An 18,709-nucleotide genomic window follows, 5' to 3' on the forward strand; every position below is an offset into this window, starting at 1 on the left:
GACAAGACCGAAATATTATTTTACAGGCACAATCCTCTGGATTGGCAGACTTTCTAGCCCAAAGATGCTCCACTTCCTGGTCCCCAGGGGGGGAACAGTCAAGAACTTGGGCATTAAATTTGACAATGTTCTATATTTTCAGCCAAGTTTAAGTCAGTGATCAGAACAAGTTTTCAGCTACTGCGGACATTAAAGAAATGTTTTCATTTTCTCTCCTTGCACGCAAGAAAGGTGGTCATCCAGGCACTCATAACATCAAATCTGTACTATGGCAATGCCCTATATCTGGCACCTCCGGACTAACTGCTTAACAAGCTTCAAGTGGTTAAAAATACGGCAGCCTGTATTTTACTTAACCTGCCTCCAAGAACACATGTGTTTTTGTACTTGTGTTCTCTCCATTGGCTTCCGATAAAGAAGAGACTTCTCTTCAAAACCTTAGCCTTAGAGCATAACACCATCTAGGTGCATGCTATCTTGAGGCCTAAATTAGCTTCTATGCCCCCTCCAGAAACTTGCGGTCAGCCCAATGCCTTCCAGCAAGGATCCTTAAGATCCGTTGCATGCGAATGGGTGGAAGGACCTTCTCCTGCCTCGGACCAGTGGCTGGGAATAAACTTCCTTTGGAGCTGTGCTCTATAGCGGCAATTGCCTTAAGAAAAGGATGAAGATGTGGCTCTTCCAACAAGACTAGGTGAGCTCACTGCACTTTGCTGAGGATAAAAAGCTCAGTGCTGGGACACTCTATGTAGTACCCTTGCACTTTATAAGTCCCAATTCATTCATTCAAAAGAGGCTCCCTCCTCCATAGCCATGGTCGGAGGAGAGACAAGGCCAGTATCTGAAGAGGTGTCTAGTCTGGTGGTGTCTGCCAATTCCTCACACCAGTCCATGCTATGGTCTAGGGGCTGGTATTCTTCAGGCTCCAGCGACCCCTCTCAATCCTCTCAGAGTCCCAGCCCAATGGGATAGGGCTCGGTCTACAGCCTGGAAGGCATGGCTCCAGTCGGCGCCACTGTCAGACGACACTCCTCCATCTCAGTGTCTAAGTCTGGGATGAGAATGGGGATAACACCCCAGTAGCATTGGAATCAAGACCTGTGTTGGGAAAGGTCGAGGTGGTATGACCAGCGCCGGTCAGGATCCTCTGTGAATCCAAGGGTATTGACTGGAGCCGCGTACGGAACCGCCGGCGGAAAACCAGTGATGGCCCCTCCCAAACCAGGGGGCCTGAAGGCGTGTGAGGGAGAACGGGCCGCCTAAATATGAGGTGCATGGCCTCATAGAACTCATGAAGTTGCTTGGGGGTCGCACCAACTCCCGGAAACTCGGGAAGGCGTGGTGCTGGCTCAGACTCAACCGTAGAACAAGGCCTCGAATGACGATGCTCCCTCGTCTCGTCAGATGACTTTGACAGATGGGGTTCTAACTTTTCTTCCTCTTTTGTTACTCACCTGAAGATGACTTTGAATGCGTCGTAAAGTTTGGGCTCCGCGGCTGATCCCGGGACTTCGCTCTTGACCGGGATTGAGATCGGCACAGCTTCATACATCGGGCAGCAAGGAGCTTGAGGGAGCGCTCAAGGCAAGTCTGCATGTTGTGGTTGTGCTCGAGTAACGAGAGGCAAACAAGGTACAGGTCCATCACTGGCATCTGTAGGTGACAGGAGCAGCAAGGCTTGAAGCTGGCATTCCTAGTTGACATCCAGCCACGCCAGAAGATCACAAACAATACTTTGACAAAAAGTAAAAAATGATCAGTCAAACAATGACTGGGGGTAGCTCTCTCGGGTCTCTGAGCTAAACGGTGCTGAAAGAAAATAACTGATGTCAGCACGCTGGGGTGGCCCCTGTATAGGCACTGTGTACGTCACTTCCGGTGCAGATTGCGCTGCCGTTGCCACGTGGAGCTGAACGATGGCCCCCGCCGGTGCCCAAGGGTACTGCTCATGAAAAATGTCCAGTCTGATGCCTGGGGATAATTCTAAGGTAAGGAATCTGTGGCTAAAAGTCTCTATCAGCTAGCAGTGAGAAAGGATAATTAATCAAAAGCCACTATAAAGAAATAAGCATTGTTAAAACATTTTTAACAATTTGCTGAACTTAAATTCATCCTTGGTCATGCGTAGTGATAGAAGGAATATCAATCCATGATTTAGCTGCTAGAAATGAGAAAGATTTGCATCCGCTCTTTTTAATCTACAGATGGGCAGCATAAAAAGCCTGGCCTAACTGAAGCTAAGATCCCTTATCGGATTGTAATGCTGAAATTGTTCTCTTACATATTTTAGCCCAGGATCATAATATATTCTGTATGAGTTTTAGACTGAATACGTTTGGTCTTCCAAAATATCTAACTCATATAGTACAGGTAATTCAGAATACAGCGGACTGGATCATAAATCCTCAATTTTGAACCATCTACGCCAGCTTCACTGGTGACCAATCACCTACAGGAGCCTTTTTAAGGTGATTTTTCAAAGCTCTAACAGTCTTTATCCGCCATGCACCAGCCTGAAATTTGAGATCAGCTTATCAACGTCTACCCTGTATCCCTAGATGTAAAAAACTGAGAACATGAGGAAGATCAACTTCAGTTACCACTTCTCATGCCTTGAATGCAATACCTTTATCAATGAAATCTCAAAGCAATTTTCTACGTTTTTGGGAACATCTGAAGACCTACTTATTTGATATAATTCTGTAATAGCAAACTAGGTGCCCGTTACCCTATTAGGTGCTCTTTCTAGTCTAGTGACGGGTCTTAAAAGACCTGTATACCTCTTGTTGAGCGTAACTACGCAATATAGAAATTATCTATTTATTCATTCACAAAGCAGGCAGCAGTAACTCATTAACAAGCATTGGCATAGCCAATAGGTCTCGCTTTTGGGACCTTATAAGTATTTCATTCAAAATCTTTATTTCGATCATGAAAGATCATAAAAGATATACAAATTATTTAGACATTAAAAACGATAGCAAACATTATACAAGTGTACTATTTTTAAAATACAATTCTTAATAAAATAGTTATACAGATGCTAATTTAATGTTATTTTGAAGAACGCAACTAGGCCAAATGCAAGGGGGGCAAGAGGGGAATGTTTCATGTAGTTATAGTGTCCTTCATTATTTGTGCGCGGAGTCAGGAATTTTGCCATTGCGAACACAGTTGGCACAGATAGGTCTGTCTTTAGGAATCTGTAAGCCGGGGCGTATGTTCTGAATCCCAGATTTTTTAGAAGTGGCACCAGCCAATGGCTCCTAATTCTAGTATAGGCTTTACAGAACAATACCACGTGCAAGTCACTCTCCAGTTTATATGCGCAGGCCAGACACGCCCCTGTCTCCAGTCGGCCAGCCCAGGACTTTGTGAAAGACCTTAGGGGGAGAGACCCGTACCTCCATTGCAAAAAGATCTTCCGTGTGAACGTCGGTGAGATACCATCTAATACACACTCATGGCTGTATGAGTCTTTTACCTTAGTGAAGAGGTCGGTTAGAGACCCTTCCCGGGTGGTGTCCAGTGTTTTTCGGAGCATAAAATTGTAAAATAAATTGGAAAGTGTTTTCCTGGAGATCCTTGCGGACGCATATTCCGGATCTGTCCATAGCTCTGGCACTCCGAGAGTCATGAACATACTCCTGATATACCTTAGCCAGGGTATCTTGGTGGCGTTGGGTAACTTTAGAAATTTCTGCAGCTCATTTCTGTAATTGACGAGCTCCTGGCTACTCCATAGGCGACGCCAATAGATCAGAGGTTTGAGGCCCAGTTCTTCAGTGATAGGTCGCAGTGCCAAATCCAGTCTTAATGGGAGTAGTGGGGTGCTCGGGGGGAGGGCGACCAATTGTCTGATAAATGTATTTTCTATGACCTGGATAGTGTGTGGCAGGGTATGTCCCCAGAGCTCGCTCCCATAGATAACTCCCCCCCGAGCTTGAGCTTTATAAATATGGATAGCAGGTGCCAGCGGACGCAATGGGGATTTCCTGGCAATTCTTGCGATTCCTCCCGCCCTCTGAGCTAGTTTTGTGCTCGCTTTCGTTATATGGGCTGACCATGTTAGGTTCTGGTTTAGGGTAATGCCCAAATATTCTATTGTGTAAACCCTTTCCAGAGATGTTGTGCCCAGGCGGGGGTTTGGGGAATTTTTGGGCTTGGGGTTAAGGATCATGAATTTTGTTTTTGAGGGATTGATTTCAAGACCCCTTTCCTTACAGAAGCACAAAAAAACATCCAAGACCCTCTGTAGCCCCATGGGTGATTTGGAGAGCAGCAGGGTGTCGTCCGCAAACATGATCGCAGGCACCCTGCTGCTGTTCAATTTTGGTGCATCAATATTGGGGATCCTGCTCAGGTGTTCTATCACCCCGTTCACAAAGAGGCAAAACAGGGTCGGCGCTAGTACGCAACCCTGCCGTACCCCTCTGCGAACGGGAAACCTGTCAGTCAACCTGCCTTCTTTCCCACATCTAACTCGGGCATAATTGTCTTTGTGCAGTCTAATTAGGATTTGGAGGATTTCACCCGGGACGTCCAGCTCTACCAATACCTCCCACAGTTTGGCCCTAGGGACCAGATCGAAGGCGGCACGAAGGTCCACGAAGACCGCGTAAAGAGTGCCGCCCTCGATCAGTACTGTCTTCCAGTAAATGATGTTTAATCGGAGTATTTGGTCGACTGTAGAGACTCCTTTTCTGAATCCCGCCTGCAATGGGCTAAGGGTGTCAGTCTCCTCCAACCAGGCTAGTAACCTGTTAAGTACCAGCCTGCCAAATAACTTCTGCGAGACGTCAATGAGGCTAATTGGGCGATAGTTGGCTGGGAGCAGGGGAGATCCCTTTTTAAAAATTGGGACCACCTCCGCCCCCAGCCAAGTATCAGGTATTTCCATCCCCTCAAGAACTGCATTGAACATCAGCAGAAGATAAGGTGCCCAAATTCCTGGTTCCTGTTTAAATAAGTCTCCCGGCACCCCATCCAGGCCAGGTGCCTTTCCACAGGATAACCCTGCTATCGCCATCCTCACCTCTTTCTCAGTGAAAGGTTCCAGTGCCTGATTATTTTTCATGTTATAGAATGGGAATTCCAGCCCTCCGGCCTCCGTGGAATATAAAGACTGGTAATGGTTTTGCCAGACACTCGGGGCGATGTTTGGTTCGATTGCCGAGGGAAGGTCTTCAGAACCATGATTGACTATGCGCCAAAATTTGCGGGAATCCCTCGTTGCTAACTGCTCCGAGAGATTCTCCCAGTGTTGGAGATCCCACTCTATCTTGGCGTTTGCCACAAGTGTCTTATACGCCCGCCTTCTACTACGGATCTCCTCCCTTGATCCTCCAGCTTTAATAGTAAGTAGAAGGTCACGTTTAGCATTTCGGCATGAGCTATTAAACCAGGTATCTTTATGAGGTCCCCGGGTCCTGGAGGGTCCACTGCTAAAGAGGTCCAATTCCTGAGTTTTAATTAATTGATCATGTAAGCAGAGGAGATGCTCTCTGTTTTCCTGCGTGCTCACTGGGATCCATGAGGCGAATGCCTCTGCTAAGATTGGTGTAATCCTGGCATAGTGGATGGCTAACTTGTCTTCTCTAGTGGACAGCTTTTCCCATCTTATCCTCCTTCTGTTGTTTTCTAGGAGGTACCCTTCCCGGGGCTTTTGTTCATTCGATGCCCTCTCCTCAGTGTTGGGAATGGCGTATTCCAATTCCAAGGCATTGTGATCACTGTCTTCTCTGACTGTTACTCTAAAATCTATCACCCTTTTCCAAGCGGATAATTGTACCAGTAGGTAGTCTAATCTAGATTCCCTCCCAGTTTTATTGTATGTACATTTGCACGGGATGTCAGATTTGACACGCCCATTGCAAGCCCTAAGTCCGTGAGCGAGGGTGAGCATATTTATCTGCACGGCTAGTGGTGTCCATGCTCTCGGAGGGGGGGCCTCTGTCGCAGGAACCTGCCAACTTGAATCCTCCTCTAGGGAGGGTCCATCAAGTAGGCCCGGTAGTGGCTCAAAATGTGAATTAAAATCCCCCCCCACTAGATATGATGTGCCCTCCGGAAGAGTCTCCAAGAAAGAGGACAGTTCTTCAATGGTTTTTGAGGTGCTGGATATGGCGATTGGTCTGGAATAGACATTTATTATAAGTAATTTAAATGATCTAGGCCATTCAAGGAGGACAGCCAATATATCTTCTGAGTCTACATTTTGACGTGTAGCTAGACAACCCAGATGCGATGCCACCAAGATTGCCAGTCCCCCCGATGGACGACCTCTCCCTCCCCATCTTGCCGGTATAGAGAATATTTCAAAACCTCGAGAGGTATACTCCTCCCTTGCCCAAGTCTCTTGGAAGAGACAGACGCTTCTTGAATCAGTTAATTCGGCCCACGGTTGAGAATCTATTTTGTTCGCCAATCCAGCCACGTTCCATGACAGCAGTTTTAGTATACAAGGAGCGTGCTGGCTGTTTCTTCTTGTACCTAGATTTACCATTGGATTGGCGTACTCTTTTGGGGACATCCCTCGTATAGGATCTTGTCCCCTGTGGGCGTCCACTAGTTCTGTTTCCCTGTCTGCTCTCTGTGGGGGATCTTCTAAGTTTATGCGGGAGGGGGGTTCCCCCCCATGGTTAATTTTGGGAAGTTTATGCCCTCCTCCCCCGATGGTGTTGGGTACGGCTTGCCCGGATAGGTGGGGGTATGCCCGACCTTCAGAGTCCTACTGTCAATCCACCATTTCGAGACAATCGAAACGGTTGAATATTGGGGGAAATGGGGGCTGATAGTATCTCGGGGGCCAGATTGCTCCTCGCTCCCGGCCTCCCCTTCCCACCCCTCTTCTAGTGACAGTTTCCCAACCCTGGGCCTCGTCATGTGTCATATCATGGACCGATGCCATTCGCATTTGATTATAGGGATTCCTCCTCCCTCCTTGATTTTCCCCCCAATTTCCCAGTGGCTCATGTAAATATTCCCATCTCTGATCATTGCCTATGTGACTGTTTGATGGATAAAAAAATGAGAGGTGAAGTGGCTGGATATTGTTCCCCATCTCATCCGGAAAACAGCCACAAATATAGGAAACTGTTTCTGGTTCTTTAAAACTGACCAGTATACAGTCGCCACTGATTGTTTTGGGACTCTTCCCTACCCATGAGACTCTTCTCACCATGCGAATGTCGTCGGTCATGCCTCTGGGGAGCGGCCTAAATGTGGATAGCCAATTCATGACTTTGTTTTTTAATGAGGCCCCTGTTTCACTGGTCGCTGGTTTTAGTTCCGGTACCCCGGCTAAAATAACAGTATATGCAGCTACCTCTGGTGGAAGGTTTACGGTTACTGTTCTTTGTGTTTTTTGTGGTATTGTGTTAGGGTTTTGAGGTTTTTGTGTATTAATTAGTAAGGATTTGGATACAGTTGTAGTCGGTAACTGTGGGTATGGTACATCGGTAGCTGTTAATGTTTGCTGTGTACAGGGGGGGGTGTGATTGAGCTGCAACTGCAGTTGTTGTTGGTTGCTGTGAACAGGAGGAGGGATTATTTTGCTTTAGGCTAGATGCCTGGTGGGTGGCCGGATTAGATTTTGCAGTTGAATTTGAGGATTTCCCATTTTCTATGCCCTTTTTATTAATCGTGGTCTGGGGCTCAGGACCCTTGTTGGATTTTGGGTCTGCGCTTGGTACTGAAGGGCAATTATTCGCGGCTTTCCAACTATCCATAAACTGGATGGTAGATTTCTCAAATTTGGTTAGCCTTGCCTCTATCTTGATCAAGCGAGCTTCTATAGGACTGACAATGACCTGAACAGGTTCCCTATGTCTGTGAGTGTAATATCCTCTTCTTCTACCTCCATAGTACGATCTGCTGTGGAAGGAGGAGGGTCGATAGAAACATTTACTAATACGGGAAGCTCCGTTCTGCCTGATAATGGGGTCTCCGATCTGGTATTATCAAGGTTACCCTTATCATGTATTGTGCCTAGTCTCGGTGTTTTGGCCTTCCTTTCTCTCATCTTCCTTTTTTGTGTTGCCCCTTCCCTTGCTCCCCTAGCTCTGCTTGATGGATCTATATTGTCTACTGTATGCGTTACCAATGGGGGTTCCTCCCTGGGTGAGATAAGATTTTGTTCGGTAGGAACCTCCACAGTAATAGAAGTTGGAGGTTGTGTGAATTGGGTCAGTGGGAGGGTCAGTAAACTCATATCTTCAAGGTCGCTTAAGGTTTCCTCAGAAAGATCTAGGTGGACAGGTAATGGATCCCCCCCACAAGCTCCAGCCAGTGAGCCATTCACGTTCCGCCTTTCCTCGGGGGTTTTGGCCAGTGCTAGAGTGCCCATGGATATAAGTATTTAGTTATGCAGCACAAAATCGTTGGTGCAACAACATAAACTCTTGCATGGTTAAACACTTATAAGGTCCCAAAGGCGAGATCTATTGGCTATGCCAATGCTTGTTTAGGTTTCCTCTCGTTCTTTGGGCCAGATCAGCCACGCACAAAAAAAATCGACAAGGGCCTGATGGTTTTCTCCATACTCGCACCCACGTTTTATTTGTAGGCGCACGTCTGCATCGTTCCAGAAAACAGCTCTACCAATAGAACACAGCATTCCATGTGTACTAGCAAAAACAAGTGAAAGTTTGGAACAGCCGGACAGGCAGACACATAGGACTTAAAACCGGTTGCCCTGTGGAACTAGTGGAGAATGGGTTCAAGTCAAGAACATAATATGACATTTTTAGATATTGTCATAAAACAAAAACTTTATACCCTGCTTACTGGCTAAAAGACACAGGCGTAAAAGACATCCACCTGCTTATCAGAAAACAATTTTGGAAGCTGTTTTGATTAGTGAATACATATGTAAACATATTTAACATTTATATACCAAAATGAAGAGGTCCACAGAAATACAACATAAGGCGTAAAACGATAAAGCTATGGCTCTCATTGGACTTTCAACTGGGGGAGGCAAATGGTTTGGGAAGGCTGAACCCCGAACGAATGTTCTTTTTCGCTCTTCGCAAACCATTTCTTTGTTTAAGATTCACTGGGGGCAGACGCCGTATCCCACTCAGCAGCATCAGCTTACCGGCACCGGGCTCCGTTGGAAATAAAGATCACAAAATGTAGACTTTTATTGCAGGCTGCCAGAGCCTCTCTGCCGGCAGGAGCGAAAGGTGGAGAGCAAAGATGGTTTAATTGATAATAAGGACGAGGATGTCGAGCATCAGATTTAATCACAGGGAATAGCGAAAGTGTACATAAAATGTCTTCCAGTGTAATTCTCATCCTCCTTCCGCATATGGGGGAAAGAATGGAGTGGAATAAAGGTCAAAAAGACAAACTGCTAAACATTCAGATAAAGGAAGACGGATGACTGCGTGTCTAAAACTAATACATTTAAAACAAAAGCAACCTATTCGAAGTACTTCTAAAATGCCCCATCGATTCGAGGCTTGATCTGCATTTTTTATTTTAATAATACTCTCTTTCTCTGCAGCTCCTTCTCTTTTGCAAGATATACAAGCTGATCTAATAAATATTAATTTGAACCACCATATTGTATTTGGAAATTCCAGCAAAAATGTCACCACATGGAACATTAATGTAATTAATGTAATATTTCAAGGCCATGGGAGCAATACTCATATTGATTGCATTTATTTCACTCTAGGGAGGAGAAATAATTCCTCAATGTGGGACACATCTGGGATCCAAAGATGCAAGGCAGAGTGTAGAAATGCAACATTTCCGTGGAGAAAAACAAAAGCAGACAACATACAATTTAAATTTACAGATGCATCAACTTAAATTTCATTGGTCTGTAAGTGTATTTTGAAATATCAATCTATAAGCACTTATTTATTCGTTCAAGGATTTCTGACAAACAGAGCTAAAGAAAGCCTCAGAAATGCGCGGATGTATCTATTGGCATAAACAATAACAGTATCATCAAAATTTCAAAGGAAGAATGTGTTACTGGACAACAGGACGTTTTAAATAAGGTTAAAGGTTGCAATGCATTGCACTGTGGCAAATGCCGGAGTCACAGCGACCCTCAGCAGTGTACCAAGGGCAGCATGTGGGTTACTTCAAAAACAAGCTCATTAGAAACGGATGGCGCAGAGCGCTGCTGATCGAAAAAGAGCCAACGTTAAAGCTCATTTCCAGCGCTTGTGCTGACATGTACCTTGCGGGAGTGAGCAGCGGCGCGCGGGCCATTTGTTTTCAATTAGCGTGGCCGCGTGCGCCGCTGCTCGCTCTCGCAAGGTGGATGCCAGCACAAGCACGAGTGCTTGAAATGAGCTGAACAATTTCTAAAGGTCATCTCCTAGAGCAGCGCATGCGGCTGCATTGGAGAGACCTAAAAATGGGGGAGGGGGTCGGGGTAGGGCAAGTCACTTTGAATCAGATATTGTTAGAAAATCGTTTAGTTCCAATAAATAGGAAATAACTGATTTCCCTCAAGTACAAGCTTGTGCACAGGAGACAACCGTTCAGCAAGGTAAAAAGATAGAGAAGCAGACGTAACTCAATGGGTAAAACTCTAAAAACATCTGAAATAATTGACATTATGTGCAATTAAGTTCCACGGATATCAACTCCAGTCAATCAAATCAGCACAGTTTGTTGCATGACTTATTTAGCCACTTATAAGTGGTAAATAAGTCAGTGCAACATTTCACTTCAAAATGTAAAACACATACCCTGTCCATAGAGTTCAATAAATCTCTTCTGATACTGCGTCAGTTCGGCTCTGCTAGGGACCTCATCAATCTTTCGATGCAAAATAGCAATTTCTCTATTTCTTCGAGCCTAAAAGGATAGAAAACAAATTATCATTTTTCATTGAAAACAAACAGCCTCAACAGTTAACCAATGTAAAGAGCAAATTAAGACAAGAAAACATTGGTTATTATTAGGAAAAAGCCTACACAAAGTTACTATTATCTTATTGTGAAGATATACCCAAATGGATGCAAGCCACACCGTTTAGGGTGTGTGTGTCTGGAATAGTTTTGAGCCTATGTGGGAAGTGTCTGCATGCTGTGCGTGATGTCCAATGAAGGTGCAGCCATCTGTGATGGGTGAGGATATGTAAGAGAGGGACAAGCACATTAGCATTATAATAAGGATTACCCATTTTAGCCACAGAGGCAGATAGATGTTGTGTGCCTAGCGCACCAAAAAGGGAGGTACCTAGGGCAGTAATCCATGTGGTGACAAACGCCAGGCAGAGGTGCTGTGGGCTACACTAAGTGTGAATACACCAAACGGGCAAGACTGGGAACGGTGACATAAGCAGTAGACTTGCACTATTTTATTTTTGTGTTTTCCTTTTTGAAGGAATGCCACAGTTTCATGCAGTAGAAATTATTCATTTCACCCTATACCTACTATAGACATTCAAATGGCACAAATTGTAATTATAAAACAAAATGTATTATAGATGCCTTGTCTAATCAATCACATTCATGTGCTTTTCAGAGGCTGTGCTTGCCTTCTTGGCTCCTCATTCAAGGGGAAGCTAACTCAGAAGTGTAAACACCAAGTGTTAACCAATCACGAATTAGCTGCATGCGAGCAAAATAAGGAGCACTTTTTAAAAATGTTCTCCCTTTCCCTGTCACTTTCTCCTTCCCTGCCATCAACTCTCAGAATGGGATAGGCTGACGTTTGTGTGTTTGATGGCCGAATCAATGTGAATGTAGAAGAAATAACAATATTAAAAAAAAAACATTAGTGGAGCCAATATGTTTCGCTTGCATTTTGAGCCCCGACTAGATTTTGTTTGTTTAAAAAAGCCACTTTAAATGAAAATAAAAAACAAAAATAATTGCTTTCTGTACATATTGCACCCATGCGATAAAGCATTTGATGTGCGATGACGGAATGTACTTTTGAGTTGTTAAATAGTCCCTTTACACTGAAATGCAAGCTCTTCCCAGGGGGAGGAATGAAAAACCAAACAGCCAATTGCATGTGGTGAGGGTGATACACCTGTGGGGATGGGGGAGCGGGGGACTGACAACCCACTATGTATATGTAAAAGAACAGGTAACAATAGCTCAGCAGAAAGTTGCACACTCACTCAAGCTAGACCTAGTGATTGGTAGGTCTGCAGCATGTGGTGTCTCTTCTATAATCACAGTTCAATGTCTCTTCTCACTTGTCATGATCTTTTTTTCCTGAGATAAGACTTATGTCATTGGAACTCAAATGTGCAGTGTAGGGAAGGGCCCATACTTCAGCAGTATGTGAAAAAGTAGAACCTCAGCTAAACTAAATCCAGTACTCTTCCCACCACGAAAGCGATGATGGGAGAAGTAATAGGAAAAGGTACTTGTATGGCAAAGAGGATTGCAAAATGGATGAACCTCCAGGTCACGGATACCTGCCTCCTGACAAGTCCCCATTGAATGAGTCCATAAACAGGACCCCATCCACATTGTGGAACATCTATTAGTTTGACACTTGAAGAGAAATCTGTGCTAACTACCGTGCTAGGTTTAGTGCTTTTCAGAACTCCCTACCATGCCAGAAACGTTCTAGCCCCGCCTGTAGCTTGTTCTACGGGGGTACTACTCCTTACTCCCCAACTTGCATTGCTGTGCAATCTGCAACAAAAGTCATAGAGCATTCTTTCAGAAGGATCTGTGTGTGTGCAGACTGGATTGTAATGGCTGATATTTGTAAGCGATGTGTCTTAAAATAGCTTTGTGAATAAATGTCATTGTTGGTATGTTTTAAAGGTTTGCAGTCTTCATACCACATCACTTATCAACTGGAAGCTCTCGTCTTCCAACAACTAGTCATTGGGCCTACTCACTTTCAGGGACTTTCCACAAACTGTTGCCATTCACAGCCATACGACACCAAAAACACCATAAGAGGTCAGATTTACAAGATGCTGATTTCTATCAACAAAAACACCTCTTTGCAGACAGGGAGTTTTCAGTCCCAGATGAGGCACTAAATCTGTGCTAATTACAATCTGGTGTGGCCTCAGAAACCGACTGGTCCCTTCTATATTCAACTTTTCACCAACCATTCATCAACTACTACTCCAAAGACTACTTGACAAGAATTTAAGGCAGCATAATTTGTCAATGGAGCTTTGTGTTTGGTCTGAGTGCCGTGGTTCAGTGCTCAGCCAAGGAATGGGTTCCTGGGCATGTTCTCTACCCAGGCTGCAATACAGCCTGGGTGGAGAACATGCCAAGTGTGCATCCATGTTTGGCCAGCCCGAGACGGCCGGCCAAACATTCATGCGCACTTACAAAGTGTGCTCACCACTCCCCCTGATCCTATCGTCGGAACAGCCCCGTCCGCACTGCAATGCTGCCCCAGAAGGAACAAATAGAATGATAATAATGTTGCTATTATCATTTTATTATTCCTTTATTTCACTGCTAAAAAGCAGTGGTGCAACGCTTCTCCGCCTTAGCGGAGGAGCCGCCACTGCTCCCACCTACAGGTTCTTCTGCTCTTTGATCCATAACCAATCAGTACCCACCAGGTGGTGGATCTAACAAGATGGTCAAACCAGGAAGACCTCCAACACAGAACTGTCAAAATGGTCAACTCGGCAGGCTTCAGAGTCGAGACAGAAAAGCCTGGTCATGTGTGGATGAAAGCCCACAATGCAGATCACCAAATGTCCAAAATGGGGATAGTCCAAGGAAATGACAAAGAAGCGCCATTCAAACTGATGGAATGGACCCAATGCACTCGGAAGTCTTCTTCTTGGTAACACGGAAGAATAGTTTGAAACACAGCATTTTCTAGAGGAAATTTCTGCTTCTGAATCACTTTGCCTTACCTAGAAGTGGCATAGCCAAGCAAAGCTGATCATCAATACAATACTCATGGGCTCTGTCAATGTAGAAGCTGATAGGCCTGTGATGATCCAGTCAGAGCAGTTACTCCCACTATTTAATGGGGTATAAATTCAGCAGAGTAATGCACCAACATATCTGCAATGGAGTAACCACCTTCAACAGGAAGCATACCTTAGACAGAAGACCAGTTTGTTTGGAGAAAACAATGTAAATGGAGGATGAACAGAGAAGACCTGCAGCTTTCTGAGGTGCCAAGCTGAGTTAATGGCAATAAAAAATGTAATCTTTAAGGTAAGCAGCCTCACGGGACAACTGTACTTGGGCTTGAAGGTCTAACTCATCAGGAACATGAGCACCAGGTTAAGGTACAACTAGACTGACCACCTCACTCAATGCTATTAGAGACATTGTCTATTTCTGATCTTTTAACTTACAAATCATGGTATTCAGGTGGGTTTAGTTAGGTCAATGGAAGCAAAACAAGACTACATGTGCAAGAATTAGTTAGGCTATCACACAAAAGTCCACAACTGGAAACAGTCTCCTTAAGCAGTGTACCAGAGAGCTGCCCTAGAGAGTGAAGATGGACTGAAACACCTCATGGTGAAAATGGCAATGTGGTCAGCAAACAGACGCCAACTGAGACCGTATAAGCATGTTTAGTGAGCATTGTCAGCCTGAGCTCAAAACCACAGCCTCAGTGCCTCCAGGTTTTAGGGGACACAAGCCGACATTACCCTCTCAGTTGGCATCACAGCCTGCACGTCAGATGGAGAGTGCCTTAAAAACCAGGCGGATAGCCAGAAGCTTGAGTATATGAATGGGTACTTTTTGCTGTTGTTTAGTTGCATACAAACAGTTAAATTTTTCATATTCACATTTAAAGTTGACATCTTTTTAAACAGTAACCTTCCTAACACATTTTGCTTTCACATCAGCGTACTCAGAAAATAATTGCTTACAAGTACATTTCTTCGTAGGCACATTATTGTCTCTTGGAACACTATGTACAGGGTCCCCAGTACTCTGCACAAACTATGTTACGGATTGTTGTGTGTTAGGCGATATGCCTGGGTGGGTAGAATAATCAAGATGTGGCCAGTCCAGAGCTCAGGCACTGAATGCAAGGGTTTAGTTTGATATATAAACTGCATGAACCCTATTTAGGCAGAAGAGCATTTTGACAGGATTGTCGTGGTCACTCTGTGCCTGAATTCTGGCCCAGCTGGACCCTATCCCTATCCGGAGAAGGATGGCAGCCTGCTTTAATCAGACCTGGCGGTTGGGTGATACATGCACACAGGTAAATGGGGAGTTAGACAACTCTGGGGGATCTAGCAGATCAGCACATCTATACTTATTAGGATAGGCAAAGCTAGGTAGGAGTACCATTACATGTATTCATATAATTTAATGCCATTGTACAATGGTTGAATTATTCATCCTGTTTACCATTCTTGTAATGATGGTGTTATTGGTTTGCTTCCCTACATTAATCATTCCAGCAAATTTATTTTACATAAGTTTCCACTTGCCTCAATAAATAGTTGAAACACCACTTGTGTGTTTCTTCTGTACCTCTTTGGACATGCTGAGTTTCAAATGGAAGGGCAAGATTTGTTTCCACGACTTCCTTGGGGGAATTAGGCTTGTCATGTTCTGAGGTTGCTGACAGGTGCCCTGTCAGTTCAAGGGCCCAGATGGTGCACTGTGAGCTAGCTAGGAATTAGGTCAACATATACTGATGGTATGTGCGGACTCAGTCCAACCTAGTTTTGACGCTTATGTTGCATGCCCAATCACAGTCTTTCTGAGAAAGTAGGATCCGTATCACACCGCTCTGTATGAGACCACAGATATCTGATATACAATGCATCCAGAAGTTCACTCTAACCAAGGGCAGAGCCATCAATCACCACCATGACTATTGCCGGTGGCGGACAGAATGGTTTCCCTCACAGAAAGTGGTCCATAACCTGCCACATGTCTTTAGCTACTTCTGAGGAAATCCAGATGTTGCATGTAAAGAATCCCCTGAGCAGGGCCTAACATAAGCCATGTCAGAACAGCAAATTTGAAACATCCACCATGCATCATGGCACAAGTGTATGCGCTTGTCATTAAGCAGGCATGTGCGCTTGGTGACCATCTTGTCAGATAGGCGCGTGGATTAATGCATGCGCACGACAAAGAGCACTGAAAAGCAGATTGCTCTGCTTTTTAAAGCCGAGAATAATTCGGCTTGGTCAATCAATGTTTGTTTCTATCTTTTCTGTTTGGAAAACAAGATTTAACTCAAATGATGGGCATTCTTTATGAAAGCACTTTTGTTAGGCTTGCAGTTTCCTTAACTTTTATGATTGAGCAATTGCTTAAAAGTCAAATGTGGCTAACATAAAAAATGAACAACATAAATTCTTAGCATGTTGATGTCTGGAAATTCCAAATAACCTAGTGGGACTCAGAGGGCGCTTTAATGTTTCTGCTTTATGATTTTTGTAATTAAGTTTCCTAATTTCTTCTTATAAGCAGACAGCTGTAATAATATGATGATATCACTGGGGCTTGAATGGGTACAATAGATCGCCAGCTGTTTATGAATCCCAGATGAAGTGACTGTGTGAACAAACAGACTCTGTCTGAATTATGATTATGTTAGAATGGTGTGGCTACTAGCTTTCCTCTATCCCTCTCCTGAACTCAATAATTTCGCTATCTTGCCTGTGCATCATATGCTGGCCTCCAAGGGCTAAAATGAGATCATGACAGCAGGGGAAGAGAGAGTGAGAGAGAGAGAGAGTGTGTGTGTATATATATATATATCTTTCTCCTACGGGCAGTCATATGTAGGTAGTTATAGTTAGGATGTAGTTTCCATAGGAAGAACGTTTTTTCATTTGCCAATAACTCTGGCGTTCTTGGACGTATCTTTGTGAAATATTCACTACTAATTTGCCAGTCGCTTCAGCTGCTGTCTTGAACGTTTTGTGGTGATCTGTCTAGCGGGGGCTGAGAAAAAGTGGGAGGGGGCCCAAAACGCATTTTTTTAGTGAACTATCTATAACTTGCACCACCGCAATGCACTGCTTATGACCTTGCATATTACATTTCGCATGACATGGTCAGTGACATCACTGATGACATCTCAAATTACACCTATGATGACATAATCCACATAATCTCTGATGCACCCACTCACACCCCCAAATAACCTTTCTTACACCCACTCCAACTACCATTCCCTGACACATTCATACACCCACACCAGTACTTACACAGCCACTCACTGATTCATACATCAACACATACACACACATATTCACTCACTCACTAATACAGTCACTCATACATCCCCTCAGTCACTAATATTGCCACTAACATATCCACTTATGCACCCACTCACACAATGAGTCAGTCAATGATAGAGCTACTCACACACCTACTCACTCACCCAAACAGTTACACAATCACTCACTCATGCAGATACTAATGCGTACTCATGCACCTATACAGCCACTGGCACAACCAGACACTCATCCATACAGCCACTCTGACATTCACTCACTCACCGTGCTAGGTTTAGTGCTTTTTTGAACTCCCTACCATGTCGGAAACCTTCTGGCCCCGCCTGTAGCTTGTTCTACGGGGGTACTACACCTTACTCCTAACTTGCATTGCTGTGCAATCTGCAACAAAGCATTCTTTCATATGGGTCTGTGAGTGTGCAGACTGGATTGTAATGGCTGGTATTTTAAGCGATTTGTCTTAAAATAGCTTTGAGAATAAATGTCATTGTTGGTATGTTTTAAAGGTTTGCAGTCTTCATACCACATCACTTATCAGTTACTCACATACCACATCACTCACCTATACTGCCTTTCACATACCCAGTTACTCACCCATATACCAATGACACATGCCCTCACTCACCGACACAGCCACACACACTCACTCACCCATACAGCCCCTCACACATGCACTCACTAACCCATACATCCACTGACTCACCCAGTCACTCATCCATACTGGCAGTCACACACCCCCTCACCCAACCACAGAGACTCTGAGAAACCCATAGAGGTGCTCAGACAACCAATAACTCGCCTATACAGAATCTCACATAGCTGCTCACACACCCATACAGCCACTTAGTCACCAACTGACAGACAGATACAGATACTCACACAACCAGTCACTCACCCATACATTCACTGAGCCCCTATTCACTCACTTATACAGTTAGTTACACACCCACTGAATCATCCAATCATGCACTCATACACCCACTAATTTACCAATACATCTTGGTATATATATTTAACACTCACACAAGTTTAAAAACACTCACAGTCACTGGATGATGTCATCTGTGATGTAATTTGAGATGTCATCAGTGTTGTCATTGACCATGTCATAAGTGATGTAATATGTGAGGTCATAAGCAGTGCATTGCGGGGGGGCGAGTTATAGTTAGCTCGCTAACTATAATGGGTGAATTTCTCTGGTTTTGTGAGAGTGAAATCTGAGCACAACTATAACGTCTCTGTAACCTTTGTTTTTTTAGTATATATTCAAACAAATGTTACAGGGACGTTATAGTTAAGTTCAGATTTAAAACACACAAAACCATAGAAATATAGCAGTTATAGTTATTGCAAGTAACTATAACTCGTGCCCCCGAAATGCAGTTTTCTCATTAATAATTTTACAGCAAATGTTGCAGTGATATTATCAATGAGGTCATAAAAGAGGTCAAGAGTAACATAATATGTGGGATAATTATCTGCATAGAAAGGACAGGAGATATAGTTACCTCAGGGCACAAGTTATAATTACTTGAGATAACTATAACTGCT

The 18,709-nt window shown here is 44.2% G+C and overlaps 1 protein-coding gene across 1 annotated transcript in view; it reads right to left on the minus strand.

The window, feature by feature from the left end:
* CCDC93 (CCC complex scaffolding subunit CCDC93) overlaps positions 1 to 18,709 on the minus strand; it is a 1,137,947-nt gene that overhangs the window by 279,106 nt on the left and 840,132 nt on the right. The window contains exon 18 of the mRNA XM_078682376.1: positions 10,719 to 10,827. Coding sequence (XP_078538502.1) covers positions 10,719 to 10,827 — 109 coding nt within the window. The remainder of the gene's footprint in view (positions 1 to 10,718; positions 10,828 to 18,709) is intronic.

The sequence above is a fragment of the Lissotriton helveticus genome, chromosome 3_1 (assembly GCF_964261635.1).
Source record: "Lissotriton helveticus chromosome 3_1, aLisHel1.1, whole genome shotgun sequence".
In the NCBI taxonomy this organism is placed as follows: Eukaryota; Metazoa; Chordata; class Amphibia; order Caudata; family Salamandridae; genus Lissotriton; species Lissotriton helveticus.